Source organism: Mauremys reevesii, linkage group 13 (assembly GCF_016161935.1).
Source record: "Mauremys reevesii isolate NIE-2019 linkage group 13, ASM1616193v1, whole genome shotgun sequence".
Lineage (NCBI taxonomy): Eukaryota > Metazoa > Chordata > Testudines > Geoemydidae > Mauremys > Mauremys reevesii.
Window position 1 is genome coordinate 34,887,356 of NC_052635.1, and position 19,979 is coordinate 34,907,334.

General features: G+C 49.8%; 1 protein-coding gene across 6 annotated transcripts in view; it reads right to left on the reverse strand.

Moving 5' to 3' along the window:
- The window catches only part of NFATC2 (nuclear factor of activated T cells 2), a 131,473-nt gene that overhangs the window by 23,295 nt on the left and 88,199 nt on the right, over positions 1–19,979 (reverse strand). For 3 of the 6 annotated variants that reach the window (XM_039498325.1, XM_039498324.1, XM_039498320.1), the window contains exons 9-10: positions 19,056–19,751; positions 11,138–11,257 (exon numbers count right to left, since the gene is read on the reverse strand). In XM_039498325.1, coding sequence (XP_039354259.1) covers positions 11,172–11,257; positions 19,056–19,751 — 782 coding nt within the window. In that variant the 3' untranslated portion in view covers positions 11,138–11,171. Of the gene's footprint in view, positions 1–11,137; positions 11,258–17,924; positions 18,027–19,055; positions 19,752–19,979 lie in introns of those variants that run through there. The other 3 variants (XM_039498322.1, XM_039498321.1, XM_039498323.1) reach the window with 2 other exon arrangements.

Sequence of the window (19,979 nt, forward strand, 5' to 3'; positions counted from 1 at the left end):
AAAAACCAACCCCCCCCCCCTTTTACATGTTCTTTTCTGATTTGGCCTGCATCTGAGTGAGGAATCAGGTCACTTCTTATTTTAGCCACACAAATTTTCTCACCCCCTACTTTGCAGTCTCATCTATACCTGGAATGGATAGGGCTAATGCAAAACATTTTTTCTGTAACTATTTCATTTCAAAAGACCTGCCTGGAGATATTCTCCAATGTCACAAGGGAACATGTTCTAGTCTGATAATTATTTACTTACACAAATACTGGACCAAATTTTCAACTGTGGGTGCCTTGTAGTAACACTTGCTTTTTTGCGTGGCAACCCTTGTTGTTATAAATGACAGCTGTGTGCCTCTGAAGGCTGTTTGGAAATGAAGGTGTTCATACAACATCTATGGGCAGATTGGGTGCAAAGGCAAATGTTGAGGATGTTACTGAGGTCATCCACATTTGAAAATTTGGCTCATTTTGGAGCTTTTTAATGTATCCAAATAAACAGACTTGTCAGGCTTGTGCCCTCCTATAGGGAGGGATAGCTCAGTGGTTTGAGCATTGGCCTGCTAAACCCAGGGCTGTGAGTTCAATCCTTCGGGGGGGGCCACTTAGGGATGTGGGGCAAAAATCTGTCTGGGGATTGGTCCTGCTTTGAGCAGGGGGTTGGACTAGATGATCTCCTGAGGTCTCTTCCGATCCTGATAGTCTATGAATTAATGCCAAACAGAGGGATACAAATGCTCAGAACTAGCTCTAGGTATTATTTGGTGCTATTTAAAATGAGACATTTGGGGCACCAGACAGCTTCTTTTCCAGTGGGCCCGTACCGCTGTGGCTAGTGAGTCTGGTAAAGGCTGCCCAGGAAAGCGGAGTTCTTGTGAAATAACCAGTGCTATTATTGCTCATAATGACCAGATATTTAACCCAGGGAGGCTTTGAATGCCATAACTCTTCTACCACTGGCTCCTGGCTCATCCTTCTGGAGTGTCTCCCCTTCAGTTAGTCATGCTCACGCTTTCAAAAGAAGCTTAGAAACCACCTAAATAAACCAGCACAGATTGAGACATTGCAAATGTCATAAGAGTTATTCATATGTCTCACTATTTGTCCTACATTCGATTCAATTCATTCTTGGATGATGAAGTTGTTTTATCATTAAAAAAAAAATCCAAACCAACCCAAACCTAACCACACTTTGGGAATCTTTGACTAGATTACTCTGGTAGCAATGATCAAAGGGAGTGATTACAAGTTTATACTCCCCCCTCCCCCCATTTCATTGCTTTTCTTTCTCTGGTCCAAATTAATTTGTGCATATTAAATACAAAGTTCGTGGGTCTTCATGCTAATTCAGGACTAGTCCAAAGATAAGCATTATAATTAGGTTTAAGTTGTCACAGATGTACAATTAACTTTCAAGTAATTTGGATTTTTCAGTAGGGCCTCAACCCAGTCTTCCCTGGTGCGTGCACAATTTTCCATTCATGCAAACTGTGTGCCCTTTGATAGCTGCTAATGTGCTCTAGTAGAATTGGCATGTGAAAATCACGTGTGTATATTGTTGTCTGTGCTTCAAAGTGCATATACAAGTGTGCACAAAGGCAAATGTGCACATGGGTTGGTGGAGACTGCAAACTACAAATCTTTGCATTTTGCTTTGAGGCAGCTTCTAGTATAAGGGCAGATTCTGCCCTCAACAGCAAATATAGAGCACCCTTTAACATGCCTGGGTGAAATCCTGGATCTGTTGAAATCAATGACAAAACGTTCATCAACTTCAATTCGGCCAGGATTTTGCCCCATAGGAATTGTGTGTATGTAGCTGAAGACAGAATTTGGCCCATGCTTTAGAGTTTCAAAATTAAAAGTCCGTACTGGGCCATAGCTTAGGGGACCGGTTGGTTTAGAGGACTCCTCCTGTGAGATGGAGACTATTTGGTCAGATACTTGGTGTACATTAGCATAGCCCTGCATTGCTAGTGAAAGTCCTAGGACAGACTTCAGTGGAGCTATGCTGATTTATAGCAGCTGAGGATATGTCCCTTGTACGACTAAAGTAGACAACTGGTTAAAACCCAGCCCAAGGCCAGGGATAACAAAGTTATTTCTATCTGACCTCTGGAAGACACAGCACAGAGACCACAGACCTAATATGGCTAAGACTATAACAGGGATCAGAAATGAACCATTAGCCAGAATGGGCAGGGATGGTGTCCCTAGTCTCTGTTTGCCAGAAGGTGGGAATGGGTGACAGGGGATGGATCACTTGATGATTGCCTGTTCTGTTCATTCCCTCTGGGGCACCTGGCACTGGCCACTGTCGGAAGACAGGACACTGGGCTAGATGGACCTTTGGTCTGACCCAGTATGGTCATTCTTATGTACCAGAGAGACTGTAGTATGTGTATTAGAGGCGGGCACACACCCAGAATTTGTTTTTGATTTTGAATGCCTCCGAAGATGTATTGGGGGAGGGGGTTGGTTGCGACCCCTTCTAGAGATGGGCTCTATCTGTGAAATTTGCATCTGGATTTACCCAGATTTCAACACTTGCAAAATTGGGGTTTGGACTGTTGATTCTGACACATCACCATGATTTATATATTTTAGGTTACCTGTTACCTTCCCTTATTTCTTCTTTGTTAACCTTAAAATAATATATTATAAAATGAGAAAAAAGGCGTATGAAAGTCAGCAGCTTGCTACAAATTATTGCAATGTAAATCAGTAGGGTAAGGATGTTCAGTCATTTTCTCCCCCATCTCTGACTGCTGCTGGGTTGGCCCAAGATGGGCTGCTTGCTTTTTCAAATCACTGAAGCCAGGGATGTAAAAGACCTTTCAGGTCATCAATGCAAAACTTTCCCTACAGTATTTCTTCTAGTATACTTGTCAGTCTGGTTTTAAAGTTTCTCTAGTAAACATACAGCATCGAAATTAGAGCATAAAAATGTCTCGGAACTGGTGAGTAAGCGACCCTATAAAACGATCTGTGAGAGTAAGCTCATAGCAGCTTCTGCTCTGGGCAGAAAAAGGGCTCTCACCCTTGAGAGCTTTCTTAAGAAAACGGACTTACAAATGGATGGAAAATTCAGATGATTCATCACCAGTTTTTTTTTTTTTAAGCAGAGTGGTCAGTAAAAAAAAGTTTTTATGTGAAACAAATTATGACTATCAGGTGGAAGAAAACTATATTTTAAATGTCTCATCCATAAGGCTTCATTTGTATTAGAGAAAAGGCCCATCTTTCTAACGCTTTAAGAATCAACAGTCATGCCCCACATGATCATGAGATTGGCTACAAATCATGCAATTTCAAAAGTAATAGTCGGGGTTGTTTTTATTTGCCTCTTGGTTTCTGAACCTTTGCGGGTAATGTTTCCAAGTTTTGTTCCACAACTACAAAGGCTTGAAACTTACCTAAAACAAACAAACAAACAAACAAACAAACAAACCAAATAAAAGCTGATCATCTGACTCTAGGCACTGGGGCCTAGAAAAACATGAAATATTGCAAAACTCATGATAAAATGGCAACAGCTGGCAATACAGTTGAGCTATGAATAAGGCCTTGGATACTAACTGATTATTTGGTTAAATTAACACTAAAATGCAAGGTACTGATTTCAAGGGAGTGACAACTGGATGTACTAGCAGAACAATTACATATATGAAAGCCTCGTGTGCTGAGGGTCATAAGGAAGAGGACAAATCCTCCACACAATTACAGGCAGTGGATTGCATTAGCCCTGTCAGAAGTACATGGCCATTAGGTTCAATTTTTTCAAAAGGCAGAGATTTTGGTCCATAGGTAAGAAACATGCACAAAGCTCGTGATTATTGCCAATGTGACAATCAGAAGGGCTGTATGCCCAAATAGCTAGTGAGGCATCTAGGGAGAAATTCCCCCTGTGCATCACTTAGGCTTCATTTGCACTTAAAGGTGTTGGCAGTTTAGCTATGTTGGTATAGTTAAACCAGCAGAGACCTCCTAGTGTAGATGCAGTGATATCGGTATAAAAGTGCTTATACCAACATAGCTTATCTGGATTCCCTGAACGGACATAAGCTATGCAGATACAAGCACTTTTATACCAATATAACTGCATCTAGGGCTTAATAACAATGTCAGGGAGAAAAAAAAAATCACCCCCCCCCATTAACTATGTGGGAAAATGTTTAAAAGTGTAGACCAAGCCTCACACCCCTTCTTAAGGGCTTACATGGTGAAGGGGGCACTATGTGGGCCAAGTGCAGAGGGCACTTTCTGGGTGCAGTGCAATGTGATGTATTTCACCCAAGCAGCAATTTGTTCATACATTGACCTGCTTTGTATATGCACTTATAGTAACTGCCGGCATGGTCATGCATGCCGTTTTTTTATCATGCATTTAATACATTTGGCCTTTGGGGAAATATTTCAGTTAAAAATAGTAACAATTTTGATTTAATTAAAAGAATCTTTGCACAAGCAACCTAGCAGCATCTCTGCATATAATGAGCTATTAGGAAGGAGGAAAACTTTTGATTTATTTTAACATTATGTTTACACGCTTTACATGCTGACACGTGGTACAGTCTAGAGGATAACACAGAGAAAAGACGGTTACTCACCTGTAGTAACTGGTGTTCTTCGAGATGTGTTGCTCCTATCCATTCCATTGTAGGGTAGGTGTGCGCGCGCGCGGCTCTTCTCGGAAGATTTTTTACCTAGCACCCGCGGCGAAGCCTGGGTGGCGCGGGCGCGCCGCGCGCGCGATATATACTATACCCCAGCCGCGCCGCCCCCTCTCTTCCTTCTGCCGCCGGCTACGGGGGGGAAGGAGGGAGGTCTGGAATGGATAGAACATCAATCTCAAGAAACACCAGAACACACAGGTGAGTAACTTCTTCTTCTTCTTCTTCTTTGATGCATGCCATTGTTCCATTGTAGGTAGCCTTACCTGGGGGGTCGGTCGTGGTAGATGGTAGATGTCGCACTGCTAAGCCAAACTGCTCAGCAAACTGGACTGCTGGACCGAAAGAGGCAATGGTCTGGAGGAGATGGAGGGTAGACCAGGTAGCACGATACCTGGAAGGGGAGGTATGTGGGCAGCAGGCAGCAGAGAGCCCCTGGCTGGCCCTGGTGGAATGCCTAGGGCGCTATGGGCCATGGGCAGGGACAGGAGGTGCGAGCATCATTGGCATCCACAAAGAGGAAAGGAAGTCCTCTAGGAGGGATGCAGGTATGCCCGATGAAGGTTTTGCAAAGGTAGGAGAGGGCTCTGTCCACTAGATGAGGAGAGATCCACTAGATATAGAGGATGGGGGGCAGCGCTCGGATCTCAACCTGAAGGAAAAGGATATCCCTGAAGTAATAAGATATGGAGTACCTGAGGGGTAGGGAGGCAGGGGAGTAATAACTAATAGGTCTGTCCTGAGGATCTATGTATTTGTTGACATTGACATGAGGAGCATTAGGGCATCATAAAAAAACTAGAACTAGAGAGAATGAAGAGGTAGAACTAGAATGCCCAGGTGGTGGGTATATCGCCCCAAGCCCTGAGGGAAACAAGCAATGATGGATGAGAAACGGAGGAGAAGGATTGCGGCTGCGAGCGTTTATGAAAGCGCCAAAAACTTGCCACTCGGCCAGATACTTGAACGAATTGGCCACCACCTCGAGAAGAACCGAAATCGCGAACAAACCGAACTTCGGATCGCTTTAGCCGGATCGGTTTAGCCTGCCAGGAGTCCTGGGATTAGAAGACCGGTGAAGGAAGGTGTGATTGGTCGTCATGGTGGGGTGCGGTTGTGGGGGTTGGCCAGCGCAGGCAGTGGTGCAGGTGTGCCAAGGTGTGCCAGTGCAGCCCACGCGACAATGGCGATCGATCCCGCTCGGAGGTGCTGAGGTCCCCGCGGACCAGCGAGCACAGTGGGACAGTGGACAGCTGATGGGGCAGATGGCGATCCAGCCTCCCGAAAGACTCCCGAAGACCTTGGAGACTCTGGAGGAGGAAGAGAGTCTCTCTCTCTCCTTCTCTCTTCGAGAGTTCTGCGCGGAGGAGGGAAAGCTGAAAAACGGAATGGAAAAAGACGGAGATAAAGACGGGAGTGAGATACCACTTGTGAGAGCAACTGGCTGAGGCATCAGGCTCCTGGGACTTGATGACTGGGAAGACTGCGAACTGAAGGCCATGTGCCTACACCGCGCAGGGAAGGCCATGAGATGCAGGTGAGATGGTGTGGGTGAATCGAGGAGGGGGAATGAGGGACCCGGATACAGGAAACCGGGGACGGGATACACCGGGGGGGAGGAGGCTGCTGAGGTGCCGGGGAGCCCACGACTCTCACCACGAGCAGTGTGCCACACGAGTATGACCCAGGTGAGCAGGCAGGTGAGCCGGTGATTGCAGTGAAGAGAGCGTGAAGCAAAACGTAGGGCTGCAAACGTCGAGGCAAGCGGGTGAGAGACTCAGGAAACCGGCGCAGCGAGGTTGTTACCTCGTTGTACACCTGCTTGACCTTGTACAATGAGGCTGGAGCTGAAGTCAAGAGGCGGATGAGCAGAATTCTGTAGTCTGGAGGCTGATGTCCTTTTGAATTTTTTTCCTGCAGTCATCAGGCCTAGACACAGGAATTTACTAGAGATCATCAGCCCTAGGTTACTTTGGGCCTGGGGGTGGGTGTGGGGTTGACTGAGCCTTGGGGTGACGAACGTGTATTGACGGAGGGTGAAGAAGAAGGCAGAACAAAGGCAGGCCACTGAGAACCCCCCGGCGAGGCCAACCCCTGGGAAGGTATACCGGGAGAGGGCTGATGGGAGGGCCCAATAGAACCGGTACCTTAGGTGTGGAGAAGAAGGAGGCAAAGGCAATGCAAACCCTTCATTGGAAGGGCGCGTGCCAGCCTCCGGGATCTCAGGATGGATGGGAGGATCCCAGCCTCGGGATCCCAGGATGATGGCGCATCAGGATGGGATGACCTGCAGGCCTAGGATAGCTCTGAGACTTGTTGAGTTCGCTCAGGGGGGTTTCTCCAGGGTACCCTCCCTATAGTCTGGGGCCTTGGAGCGCCCTTACCTCTACCTCCCTGAACTCTCGGGAGAGAGGTCCGGGAGGGAGGGGGGGAGGGGATGGTCCAGAGGGTGTCCGTGAGAGGGGAGACAGGGAACCTTTTTGCCCATTGGGGGGTCAGAGGCTTGGCTACGCCGCTCCTTTGCCACGCGGACTGATGGCGCCGGACTGAGAGCCACGCCGAGCGTACGGGTGACCGGTGGGGCCATGCTGAGAGGCGCAGGGAGAGCGGAAAGAGAGAGCTGCTGATGCCCAGCACTGTGCATGCTGAGGCCTAGCCTGCTGCCAAGGGCAAGATCTGTAGTGGCAGCAAAGGGCCAAGAGAAGTAGAGCGTGCTGCCTGTCGAGAAGGGAGCCCGAGGAGCAGCCAAGGAGCAGAGCGTGGCAGCACCCAAGGCCAGCAGAGTCACGGCAGCGGCGCCAGCAGGCGGCGCCTCAGCCTGCCCAACGAGTCCTGGAGGGCTCCTCGGGAGTGCAGGAGGGCTGCCTTGAGGCCAGAACCGCTGCCTCCCCGCCTTGGCCGAGGGCCGCCACGGTGCGCTGGCAGGGCCGGGTGCCTGCAGGCATCGTATGGCCCAGTAAGAGGCCCGGCCCAGCCTCTGCGGCTACCCTGTGCCAGCGGGGCTGGTCGGGGCCTCTCAGAGGGAGGGGGCTGGAGTCCGGCACCGAGGGAGGAGGAGGGGGGGAGGGGGGGGAAGGGGGGCCCCTCAGGGGGGGAGGGGGAAAGGCCTCCTGGAGCAAGCCCTGATCTCCTGGATGGGGATGTGGGGCGCTGGGGGTGGAGCTGTGGTGGGGTGGACTGGGGGATGGGGACCTGGGTCTTGAGGACGGAGGCTGAGCGGAACTCGGAGGGTGGGAGCCAGAGGGAGCCACTGGGACGGCGATCACCAGTACTCGAGAATAGGCAGAGATAGGGATCACTGGCGCGCCTCTGAGGGCACATCTGCTCCTGGAAGACCCCGCCACTGATCGGTCTCCTGGAAGTCCCTGCTGATGAGCGGGAGGCTGAGGGCATGAGGACGGCAGAGTGGCTGGCTGGCGCCCGAGCACTGGGAGCTGCAGATGCGTGGCCGACGAATCCGCGTGGAGACGCACCGGGCGCGGAACGGGACCGGGGGCGGCGACCCGCGGCCGCGGGGATGGACCGGAGCTGGTGAGGCCTGAGGGGCGATCCGCGCGAGCGCTGTGCGATCTGGGTGCCTGTGCGGGGGGTCGCGCGAGGACCGGTCCCGTCGATGGTGGCTGACTGGGGGTGGGGGGGAGCTGCGACGGCGGTGGCGGTGAGCAGACCGAAACATGAACAGACCCAGAACTGGTGAACACATGGCACCCGAGAACAACTGCATGCCCGGCACGCGCCAGCAAGGGCGCCCGATCTGCAGCCGGCGTAGGTGACCTGTGACTGGCGCAGCAGCGCGAGGCTGTCATTGCAACCACGCGCAGGCACTGAGGCCGCGAGCAACCCCTCGTGAGTCGTGCAGCCCGTTGCACCCGTGCTGGCTGTCCGTGCGTCAGCACAGTGTCCCACCAGGGGGAGCGCCGCACCGCCCAGCAGACGAGTGGTTTCCGCCACTGGCACCCCGGCGGCAGCTTCATGCCACGCGATCGTGCGGAGCATGCGCCGGGAGCATAGCGAGCGGCGCGGCGGCGCGGAGCAGGCGGGCTGCGAGCCGGCGGCGCCAGACGCGGCTCGGCGCAGAGCTCTCGACGGCACCGGAGCACCGACCTCTGGTGCCGGCCGGCCGCGGCGGCACGGACGGGGCGGCCCGGTGCGCGCACGGCGCCGACGGGCGGGCGCCATCTCGGGCGCTGCAGGCGGGCGGACGCGGCTGCGGGCGGCCCGCGCGGGCGCCAGCCACTGGGGCGCTGAGGCCCGGCGCCGCCGGGGCCAGCGTGCCGGGCTCCGCGCGACGGACTGCTGCCGGGCGGCCGCGCGCGGGGCGGCGGGCGGGCACGGCGGCGGGCGGCGGGCGGCGGCGCGGAGCGGGCGGCGGCCGAGCCGGGGAGACGGCGAGCCGGGCGACACGGCATCGCGGGGAGCCGGCGGGCGGGTGTCGCCGAGAGCGCCGTGGCGGACTCGCGGGGCCGCGCGCGTGCGGGGTGGGCGGCGGTGGCTGAGCGTCGCGCCGGGCGCCTGGCGCGCGGCGCCGGGCGAAGCGCGGAGGACGCGGAGCAGACGCGGCAGCGGGCACGCGGCCGCAGCGGCAGCCGGCTGAGCCGGGAGCAGGCGAGCGGCTCGCAGACGGCGGGCCGGGGGTGCTCGGGGGCGTCCGCGCGGAGGCGGGGCGCCGCCGGGCGGCACGGCGCCCCGCGGACGGCGAAGCGCGCGCGCTCGGCCGGAGCGGCGCGCGGCGCCGGAGCAAGCGGAGCGCCGGACGCGAGCGCGGGGCGCTCGGGCACCGGGACGTATCCGGCGGAGGGCGGTGCGAGGAGCGCGGGTGCGATCGAGAGCGCGGCCGCGGCGGACAGCGTGCCGCGCGGCGACCGGCTCGGCGGCCGGCAGCTGCTCGAGGGCGGGGCGCAGCGGGGCAGGGCGAGCTCGGCCACGCGCCGCCGGCCGCCGAGTGCCCAGCGGCGGCTCGCGGCGGGCGCGGCCCCGCGAGCGTCGGTGCGGAGTGCGCGCGCGGCGATTAGCGGGCGGGGGCGGACGCGGCGGAGGCGGCACGGCGCGGGCGGCGGCGCGGGCGGCAGCTCCGGGAGAGCCCCGACTACGGTGCGCTCCGGGAGCCGGGCGTCCATTCCGAGGAGCTTCGGCGGCTCCGGCCGGCACTCGGGGCCGAGGAGAGAGAGGGAGGTGCCACCAGAGGTCCGTGCGAGTCACGCGGGGTGGTGCCGGGAGGGGCGCGCGGCCGGTCCGCGGAGGAGCGCGCCGAAACGAGCAGGAAGGGCGCGAGGCCGCGGAGGAGCAGAGCGCCACGGAGCGGAGGCTCGCAAACGCCCGAGCCGAGCACGCCCGCTCCTTTGGATTATTTGAAGGAGAACGTCGCTTGCAGGCACTTAGCACTTAATCGAGAGGAAGTAGCTGAGAGCTGCAGCGTTCCGCCCGGCGGCCAGGCCGCCGAAACCCCAACCCAAAGAAAAAAAGGCCCGCACCGGCCTGACCAAACAAACAAGATAACCTAACCCCAAAAATAAATAACGGAAGAAAACTATAAACAAAAAAAAACGAAAAAACTACAAAACCCAACAAAAGAGGAACGACCACTACTAGGCTAAGAAGCTGCTCTGCACACCACTCTGGGCCAGGTATAAAGAAGGGAAACAGCGAGGCCGGGGCCAGGAGCTTGTATATCGCCGAGGGAGGGTATATATTGCTCCAGGGCTGCCCGGCGGGCGGCTCGGCAAACCTAAAATGGAAGCGAGAAGCCGGGCCCACCAAGAGTTGACAAAGAACTGGGAATTAGCACTCTTTTTGTATTTTCACTTTTGCCAGTGACTTCCTGTTATGAGCTTGGGCAAGTCACTTAACTGCTGTGTGTCTCAATTTACCAATCTGTGTCATGCAGACAATAACACTCACCTGCCTCCCTAGCTAGTCGTGTTAGGTGTAATTCATTAGTGTGTCTCTCCCTAGAGTGAAAGGTGTCCCAGAAGTGAAAAGTACTGTGGTTGTTGTTATCCCTTTAATTTGAAAGTGGAGGTTCTATGCGAATTGAGCAAGTAAAAGTCAATATATGGCCTTTTTTGGCAAGTGTCTTCCAGCAGATGGACATCTAATGATGTTCCTATGGTCTTCTTTATAGGAGCTGGCTGCTGCCTGTGATTCAGACTGTCTATGGAATGCAATGAGTGTGAAGTAAGTGGACAAGAAGTCTGGGAATGGACTTTATTGTGGTTTAGAAGCTTTCAGTTCCCAACTGCATGAACACATTCCTTTTTCAAGTCATTGTTTCCCAGGATTTCAAAATTACAATCGAAAGTTGTTTGATGCCATCTGGAAACTGACTCCTTAGTGCTGATAATCCTCATCTGGTTTGGCCTCCAAACAAACTTGTCTTCCACGAGCAAGTAGATGGGAATTTTTCTTGTCCTGGTGCACCAGTTGTCTGAGAGGCCCCACCCACAAACACAGGGAGCGTATATATACCCCTACGTGACTATCAGTTCTCCGCAGTCCGCTTGCTCTCTTAATGGACTTTGCATGTTCTTCTGAACAGGAAATGCTTTGTCAGAAACTTGCCTGTGGGCATTGTGCTGCACCAATTAAAGATTCCTGAACTCAAGAACAAAGAGATGCCAGTGGAACTATGCTTTTAATCACTCGGTTCATTTTTTTCCTTCCTCCACAGCTGATTTTGGATGTATGGCGTGTTTTTTGTTGGTTGTTTTGGTTTGGTTTGGTTTTTTGGATAGATACTCGGGAATGCTGCTAGGGAAACATCTTCATTTTTACATATGCAGAGAGAATGTTAAGCTGCTTATGCAAAGATTATTTTAATTCAATCAAAATATTTACTATTTTTAATTGAAATGATGCCTTAAGGGCCAAAAAATTTTAGAACTGGGGTTCATACACATGTGAAAAAATGCTTGGGTTTTTTTGGTCTTGTTTTGTTTCAAGCGGCCTGTGAAAAATCAGATATGAGCCAACCACGACAATAGTAATACCTGGCACTTAGCCAAGGATTCTTGTGCATTTTATTAACATGCATCAACTTAGCCTCACAACACCTCCTGTGAGGTCGGGTAACTATTAGGATATGTTTTTACATAAGGGTACACCAGAGCCCAGAGTGGTTAGGTGTCCCTGGCAGAGCTGAGAATAGAATGCAGGAGTCCTGCCTCCCGTTGTTATGTTCTTTCCACTTCTTCATAATACATATTAAGCTCTTGGAGGCAGGGACCATCTTTCTGCTCTGCATTTGTACAGCGACTAGCACAATGAGGCCCAGGTCTGTGGCTGAGGCTCTTAGGCACTGCCACAATACAAATAAGTAATAATAATAATAATTAATAATTAATACAATATATGGATGCACTGGAACCAAAACATAGACTAGTGACCTCAACTGAGACCAAGTGGATAATGCTGAGTAATAAGAGCGATAGGGCCAGCATCAGATTGGCTAATGCATAGATTTGCTTTAATCCAGGCGAAATTGCTTGGAGAAGGTACAGGCTCTACTCGGAGTCTACTGAATCTCTGACCACACCTTCTATGAAAAGCAGTTCTAATTATAAACAGAAAGTGGCTTTTTTGATGCAAATGTTTTCTCTAATCAAACCGCAGCCCTGCAACATACAAATTCACTACCTTCTATAATGCGAGAAAATAGAAAGAGAAAAAGCCATTTTCCTCCCTCATCTAATGGCTCCTTCATGATTTTCTCCAACACTCATAGGTGGGAAAGAGAGAGCTAAAACCAAACTGTAACTTAAGCATGGTCTGTGCAGCCTGAAGTTGAAAGAAACAGCATGAACTCAGAGAGATAGCTACACTGAATCCAGGCAAAGGGCTAGATCCTTGGCCCTGGGTAAGTTTTCTGTGCTACTCCAGTAGCATGAAGGGGACTTTAAGCTGCCTTAATCATGCAGCTAAGGTTCCCCTTGTGTGGGGGAATCCCCAGCTCTCACAAAGCTGACATCATTGGCTTTAGGCCACCTGCTCCTTTACCTGCAGCAGAGGGGGCTGGAGAGGGCAGACCTGGAGCTCAGAACTGTGCTGCGATAATCCTGGCCCACAAGAACGGTCCAATGAAGACTGCTTCAGATGGAATAAATTAGAGCAGCCTTATGCCCTGCAAATAACTGCAGGTCCTTCCTCTTCTTTCCTCCCATATATATATATAATCCTCTCCTTCCCTCAATACACAGCTGGCCTGCTTCTCCCCCTGAAACACACCCAGGGCCTTGCACAGGAGCACAGCAGGCCCAAGCCTGCATTGGAGAAGTACAAGAAGCCTCCCCATTTGCCCCTCCATACAGGAGCCAGCCACCAGTGAGTCCCTATGCTCTGAATGTACAAAATGTCTGGGGTCGGATGCAGCCAGAGTATTGTCTGGCACCACGGTTGCAGTCCCATCCAGTGGGTGGCACAGCACCTGCAGTCCCACCTCATGGATAATACAGCAGCTGCACTACTCGGGTGCTCCAAGAAGCACTGTGTTTTCTTGAGATGCACTCCCTCCCACAGCATCTCCCTAGGCAGAGCTGCTTTGCATTGGGTGCCCAGTGGAGCTCTGTGGCTAATGGTACAACCTGGTTCATTATTAGTAAGAGAGAAAACAAGAGATGAACACTTCAACTCCTGGACTAGTCCTGGGGACCCTGTAAGGCCTGGTAACTTTCTCAGAGTGGCCGGAAGCATGCAACAGAATCATTTGCTAAACATCTGGTGATACTTTTGTGTCATGCTGTACAAAGATAAGTAAAATCATCCTCAAGTGTCAATAATCAGAATAAAAATCTCATTTGGCCAACAATTCCTGTGGTGTGTGGCAGAACCCACAGAGAGTAATATCCTGGTCTTAGTGAAGGTGAGTGAAAGTCCTGGGTCATTTATATGCATCTCAAGGTGCAGGTTGCAATTTCAGTTCTACTGAAACATCCGCTTCAAGTGCAATTTTTCTGTGAAATAACTTTGCTATAAAAGGGCTCCACTGAACTGCAAGCCTGATGAACTGCGGCAGTTGTGCCTACCGCCTTCCTTCCCTCCGCTCTTCTGATTACTGACACACTGAAAATAATTCAGATATATTGCAGCAGAGAGGCTATTTTGGGGTTTTGAGATGTGGTTAGATAGTTGCCATCTGAATGACAAACGTATTTTCTTTGTGAAGTAAAAAAACATGTAACTTATGTATTCTCAGGCTGGAAAATTAATACCACTTTGGAGAGCAGCAATGTATTTATTTACTTATTTAGGGCCAGATTCTACCACCTTTATTTACTCCCACTGAGTCTGTCTAAGGGAGTTTGGTGGCCGCTATTTCTGTAGTATCTGAGTGTCTCACAATCACCAATGTATTGATGTTAGTACCCCCTCACCAGGGTATTGTAATTATTACATTTTACAGATGGGGAATTGAAGCACACAGAGGCTAAATCGGTGGCGGATTAACAAAATTAGGTCCCCTAGGCTCTCAAAAAATGCCCCCCCCAGTTCACCTCTGCTCCCCCGCGGTAAGCCTGGGAGGGTGTGGGGAGAAGGGGAGTTGTGGCGCGCTCGGGGGATGGCAGCAGTGGAGTGGAGGTGAGCTGGGGCAGGGGGCGGTTCCCTGCCCCCCCCCCCAAGAGTCACTCCCCGCGCCCACTGGCTCCAGCTCACCTTTGCTCCGCCTCCTCCAATTGCGCCGCTACTCGCTTCTCCCTCCCAGCGCTTTTGCGCAGCAAGCCTGGGAGGGAGTGGGGAGAAGGGGAGTTGCGGCACACTCGGGGAATGGCAGCGGTGGAGCGGAGGTGAGCTGGGGCAGGGAGCGGTTCCCAGCCCCCCTGGGTTACTCCCTGCTCACCTCTGCTCTGCCTCCTCCAAGCGTGCCGCTACTCGCTTCTCCCTCCCTCGCGCGGCAAGCCTGGGAGGGAGGTGGAAGGAGGGAAGCACAGCACGCCTGGGGGAGGAAGCGGGCCGGGGATTTGGGGAAGGAGAGGAGTTGGGGAGGGGGCGTGAGCAAATTTGCCGTCCCTGCAAATTTGCCGCCCTAGGCCTAGGCGATAATATGCCGCTGGGCTAAATGACTTGCCCAAGGTCACACAGGAGCTCTGTGACATTGCAGGGCCTTGAATCTTTGTAGGCTAGTTCCCTAGAAACTGTGCCTAGTGCCACACGGGGCAATCCACTTTGCCCACTGCTGTCTATCCAGAGCAAGATGTTTTATTCCACTGTAAGCTGTCTCCATGATGGCAGCATCCTTTTCAATTGTCCTGCAGTAGGTCATTCTTTGTCCTCCCCACCTTCTCTTTCCTCCAGGTGGAATCCAATCTAAGATGTATCTTGTGCTTCTAACACAGGGTAGCATGGGGGAAATGGCTGAAACAGGTCCAAATCAGAACCCTGGATAAAATCTCCCTGAAGAGCTGGACAGACTTAATTCAGACAACATCCAAATCAAATTAATCTGTATCTGTTTTACATTTCCAAACACAACCTAACCTGCTGGATAGCTTTGTTCTATGCTCCCTTTAAATAATGTTATGGAAGGACAAAAAGTTTGGTGGTTCTGCTAGCCCTTGCCTGTGAGACTAAGGAAGCTGGAAGTGAGCAGCAGTGGTTTGGGAAGGTAGTTAGTGCAAGCGTAATGCCGACACACCCCGGTCGCCAGCAGGCGGGATTGAACCTGGGACCTCTGCAGTTTAGTGCATGAGCCTCTACTCCATGAGCTAAAAACTGACTGGCTGTTAGCTAAGGCTTACAGCAGACTCATTTAACTCTCTCTTTAAGTGGTCTTGGTGCTACCACCTGGGACAAAACACCCCACCCAGAAGGTGTGTGGGTTACACAAGCCAGCTGACCTCTTGTTGTAAGGTGGCACACACACCCGTGGAACTATCATAGGAAGGCATCACTGATGAGTATGTGTAGCTTTTGGTCACAGCAAGTGGCAATATTGTTTGTAGGTGGAACAAGAATCATATTTTAAAAGTAGGAGGAAAATGAGGGGCTACGTGGATTACTCTAATAGTGTGTGCCAGCATCAGGGGTCCTTGCAGCCAAGAGTGTACTGGGCAAAGAAAGAGTCATGATCTCAAAAAGAAGAAAAGCTGCTTTTTAGCTGCAGAGATGGGAGGAGAATTACTACAGGGAGACAACATAGCAGACTTAGCAGCAGAAACACAAGAGGCCCAGAAGAAATAAAGAGAAATAATAATAGTTGTACCCTGTATTTCTCTTGCGGCTTCCAAGATTGTTCAAACATTAACGAACACTAGCCCTGTGTGGCAGTAGTGGTTATCTCCCATTGAACGGATGAGGAACTGATGGGGTAGGATTTACCCAGGGTCACACAGGAACTTCATGTCAGAGCTGAGAATAGATTCTTAGTTCCCTGAATTGCAAGACTTTGCAATAACCACAAGAGCAAGGGACTTGGAGACAGAGAGGAGAGGGAAGGATGCAACTGTAATACAAAAAAACCCCAAACCAAACCCAAAACCCCACCAATCCTGGCCTGTCAGCGGAAATCTAGAGAGAGAAGAACAGGATGAAGGACTAGAAGGAGAAAGATAGGAGAAGGGGAAGAAGAGAGAAGGGAAGCAAGAGACACCAAAACAACCACTGTCTTAGTAGTAGCTATGCAGTAGTTAGCTATAGCACAATAAAACCGTCCAGCCGGTTAAACCTAACCATGGGAATGGGAGAGACAAGGTGGGTGAGGTAATATCTCTTATTGGACCAACTTCTCTCAGTGCAAGAGACAAGCTTTGGAGCTACACAGAGCTCTTCTTCAGGCCTGAGAAAGGCACTCAGAGTGTCACAGCTAAATACAAGGAGGAACTAGCCATGGGAACAGTCATCTAAGCATCTACCCAATAAGTGTCACAGCAAGATTAATCACCATTTATAATCTCAGGAGATCGATTCAGCCAAAGGGACTTGTAAAATTGCCATAATCATATTCATCCGGGTTTCTTTTAATACTATAAAGTGCAAAAATACATTTTCTAGTTAGCAAAATGTGATTTTTGTTATATTCTGAATCACTTTTCCCTATGGAAAAGCAAAGGGGTTTTCAAGACCTGAACATTTTGGAATCATAACTACCCCAAGGGCTCCTTCTTAATAAAGTAAACATGTAGGGAAGGGAAATACTAGTGTGAATAGTTCCCCGTAGTCCAGCTTGGGCATAATACCCTATAATTAATGTGAGGATTCTGAAAATTCAGCTGATTGAGAGCTGACCTCCGGTTTTGACCTACAATGTGCAATATCATGATAATTTGTGCCTACTTAATATTTCCATTCCATGAATGGGTATGGCCTCTAGCCTAAAAAATATCTGAAAGAAGCCTCTGAATAAGAATACAAGTTATGATAAGGACTTTAAGGGCTCCAGTGAGCTATTATGATTTAAACAGGTAAATAAAATGTGTCCAAATGTCACACCAAAGCAGCTCTTTTACCCTGTTGTGTTACTTGCAAAACTTCTCCATAGAAAAGGGTTCTGTTCTGTAGACCTTCCTCAGACACAGCTCCCACAAACAACTAACTTTATATGCTCAGGTGGCAAGCAATGTTTGCATGGGTTTCCAAGAGGAAGGCACCTATTGTGAATGTAGGTGCTGATATCCCATAGAGTTCAGGGGAACGTTAGTATACAGACCAGCAGCCAACCTGATGACCAAGATATTTAAGCAGAAGCCTGGAATTTCATTCCTAACTCACTGCCAGTCTTTCACTAGCCCCCCTATTTTGTAACACATGATTTGAGGTACAGCACACGCCATTCTGACGCACTCATAATATAGTTGGGCATTACAGACATGAGCCAAAGCCCATTGAAGTCTTTCTTTTAACTTCAGTGGGCTCTGAAACAGGCCCAAAGTTCATCAGCCTTAACTTTGAATCTCCTTATTTTCTCACTTGTATTGCAACCATGAGATTTTTGTGTGTGTGTCCAATGTTTATAGAAAGGAGGAAGAATCTCTGATGCCCTAATATTAGAAGAACGTTAAGACACAGTGGCCACTTTTATTACAGAGAAAAATTACCTCGCGCTGCTCTAACGCTCCTTTCCCTGAGCAGTCCCTGGCTTTTGTTTATTTTATTTTATTTTATTTCATGGCCAAAAAATACTAGCAAAATTCTCTCTGCAGACAAGGACCATTTTATGGTTGTAAGAACTGCCCCAGAATGATTGCTGTGATGGTGCCAAGATGACATCAACTGCCATGGCTGAATGAAGAAGCTCAAACATTTCAAATACAGGCTACATTAAGAAGGAAAAAAAGTGTGTCTGTGAGGGGTGGGGAGGAGGAACCTGTTCTGCCCGCAGCAAGCAGCCATGATGATCATATCAGGTAAAGGTGTCTTCAAATACTCCGTACCTCTGGGATCACAAAGAAAAACTGACAGGGCTAGACTTTCAAACTCTATAACTGTATAACTGTGCAGGCAAAAATCACTCAGTATTGTTTGCCTAATTTATATGTCTAGTGTCAGAATTGCACATGCACACGCCTGGGACCAAAATTAGCAATTTGCACAATACTTGTGAGTGCAGTCGCAGTAACAGTCCATGAAAATTAGGTGCACATTTTACATACACAATTGCACAATCTAGCCCACTCCATTTCTATGCAACATTCTAATCAAGGGCTTCTGTTCCCACGGAAGTAAACATGAGTTTTGCTACTAACTTTAATGGCAACAGGATCTAGGCCCCAAGCCTTAGCTTTGTATTTTTTGCCTGCTGTGAAATAGTACTAATGTTTAATAAAACAACCAATCAACCAGTTTGCCAATAACTCTTATCTACCTAAGGATAAGCAGGATATATTCAAACAAAGCTTTACTCTTGCTTTTATTCAGTCCTGACAGCTAAATCTACTGGGCTCGCAACAAAGAAATGACATTGTTTTACCAATCAATGTACTACTGTTCATCTAGAACATCTGCAATAGTTTTGCCTGCAGCACTACTCTATTCATTATGTGTCTTCATGGACTGTTCAATTAGGCTTTTTTAAAATGTATTTATTAAATGTACAAAAGGGTTTTTACATTGTGGAATTTGCATTGATATAAATAATTTTGAAAAAAACCACTTTGTGTCGGTTTCTCCATTTTCAACTAATGTTTGGCAAGTGGAAAAAAAATTAGAAGCAGTTTAAAACCTGACAGCTCACCCTGTGACATGAAGACAGAGGTTTTCTATAGACTATAGAAATGCTTCATTTTTTTGAGTTGCCAAAGTGTGTTGCTATCTACCAAAAATGCAGCTGATGAAAGGCTCTTACATTAAGAAAATATAAAACTTTACAAGGGATGGGTTCTTACCCTGTCAAGAAGGAGGCCACATTATTTTTGTGCAGAGGACCAGATGGAATTATATGTAATAAAAAAAGAGTGCTGCTTACCATCATCCAGATATGCTTGGTCCAGGTTCTGTTCCTGTTTAATAGTGACTCCGGCTGGTAACACTTCTTTCTGATCACTAACGGGCGGTCCATTTTTTGCTGCTCTCTGGCTGGTGGCTGTCTGCTGCTGAATCACGGTAGGATATGAACTTGGACTTATCCTTTGTGCTTGACTGACCTGAGGCTGGCTGGGTCTTGCTACATTAGAGGTAAAATTTTCGCAGCACATGATATGCTGGAATTCTTGATGGCTTCCACACCTCAGCTGCTGATTGGTTGGAGAATAGTGAATCACGGGAGAAGATTGTTGACTGGCTGGAGAATGGTGGAGCACAGCTGAGGTTTGGCCTGGGGAACCAGCATGCACCAGCACTGACCTGTGTGCATCTGAAATGGAAACCTGTGTGGCCATCAAACTGGACTGCTGGTAGCCTAGTTGGCTAGGACTGAGACTTTTGCTTCTTTGGTATATTACAGCTGCTGGGTTCTGCTGATGATATCGGGAATCAGTAGAAGACAGGCCTGAATGCAACTGCTGGCAGGAAGCCATAGTGGCCACAAGACAGGAAGGGGATTCGGTGACCATTGTGTGCTGTGAATAGTAAGGCTGTGTTACTGTTCCCAGACCACTGTGTACTGCATTGCAGATTAAAGCTGGATCATAGTCATCAATGGGCTCTGTTTTGATTGATGGTACTAGAATAAAGCATGCAAAGGACGTTATTTTTAACGCGCAACTGAGAAACAAAGATTGTTTTTCCCTGGCGCTAAGAAGAGACCTAAGTCATTGTGAGAGTGTGTGTGGGTGAGTGCACTCTCCACAAGGGCACTACAGATAGTAAATTTCTTGAGTGCAATCATGGGAGAATCTCTTGTGAAAGCTCTTAGCATTAGGATGGACAAAAACTTTACCCAAAACTTAAA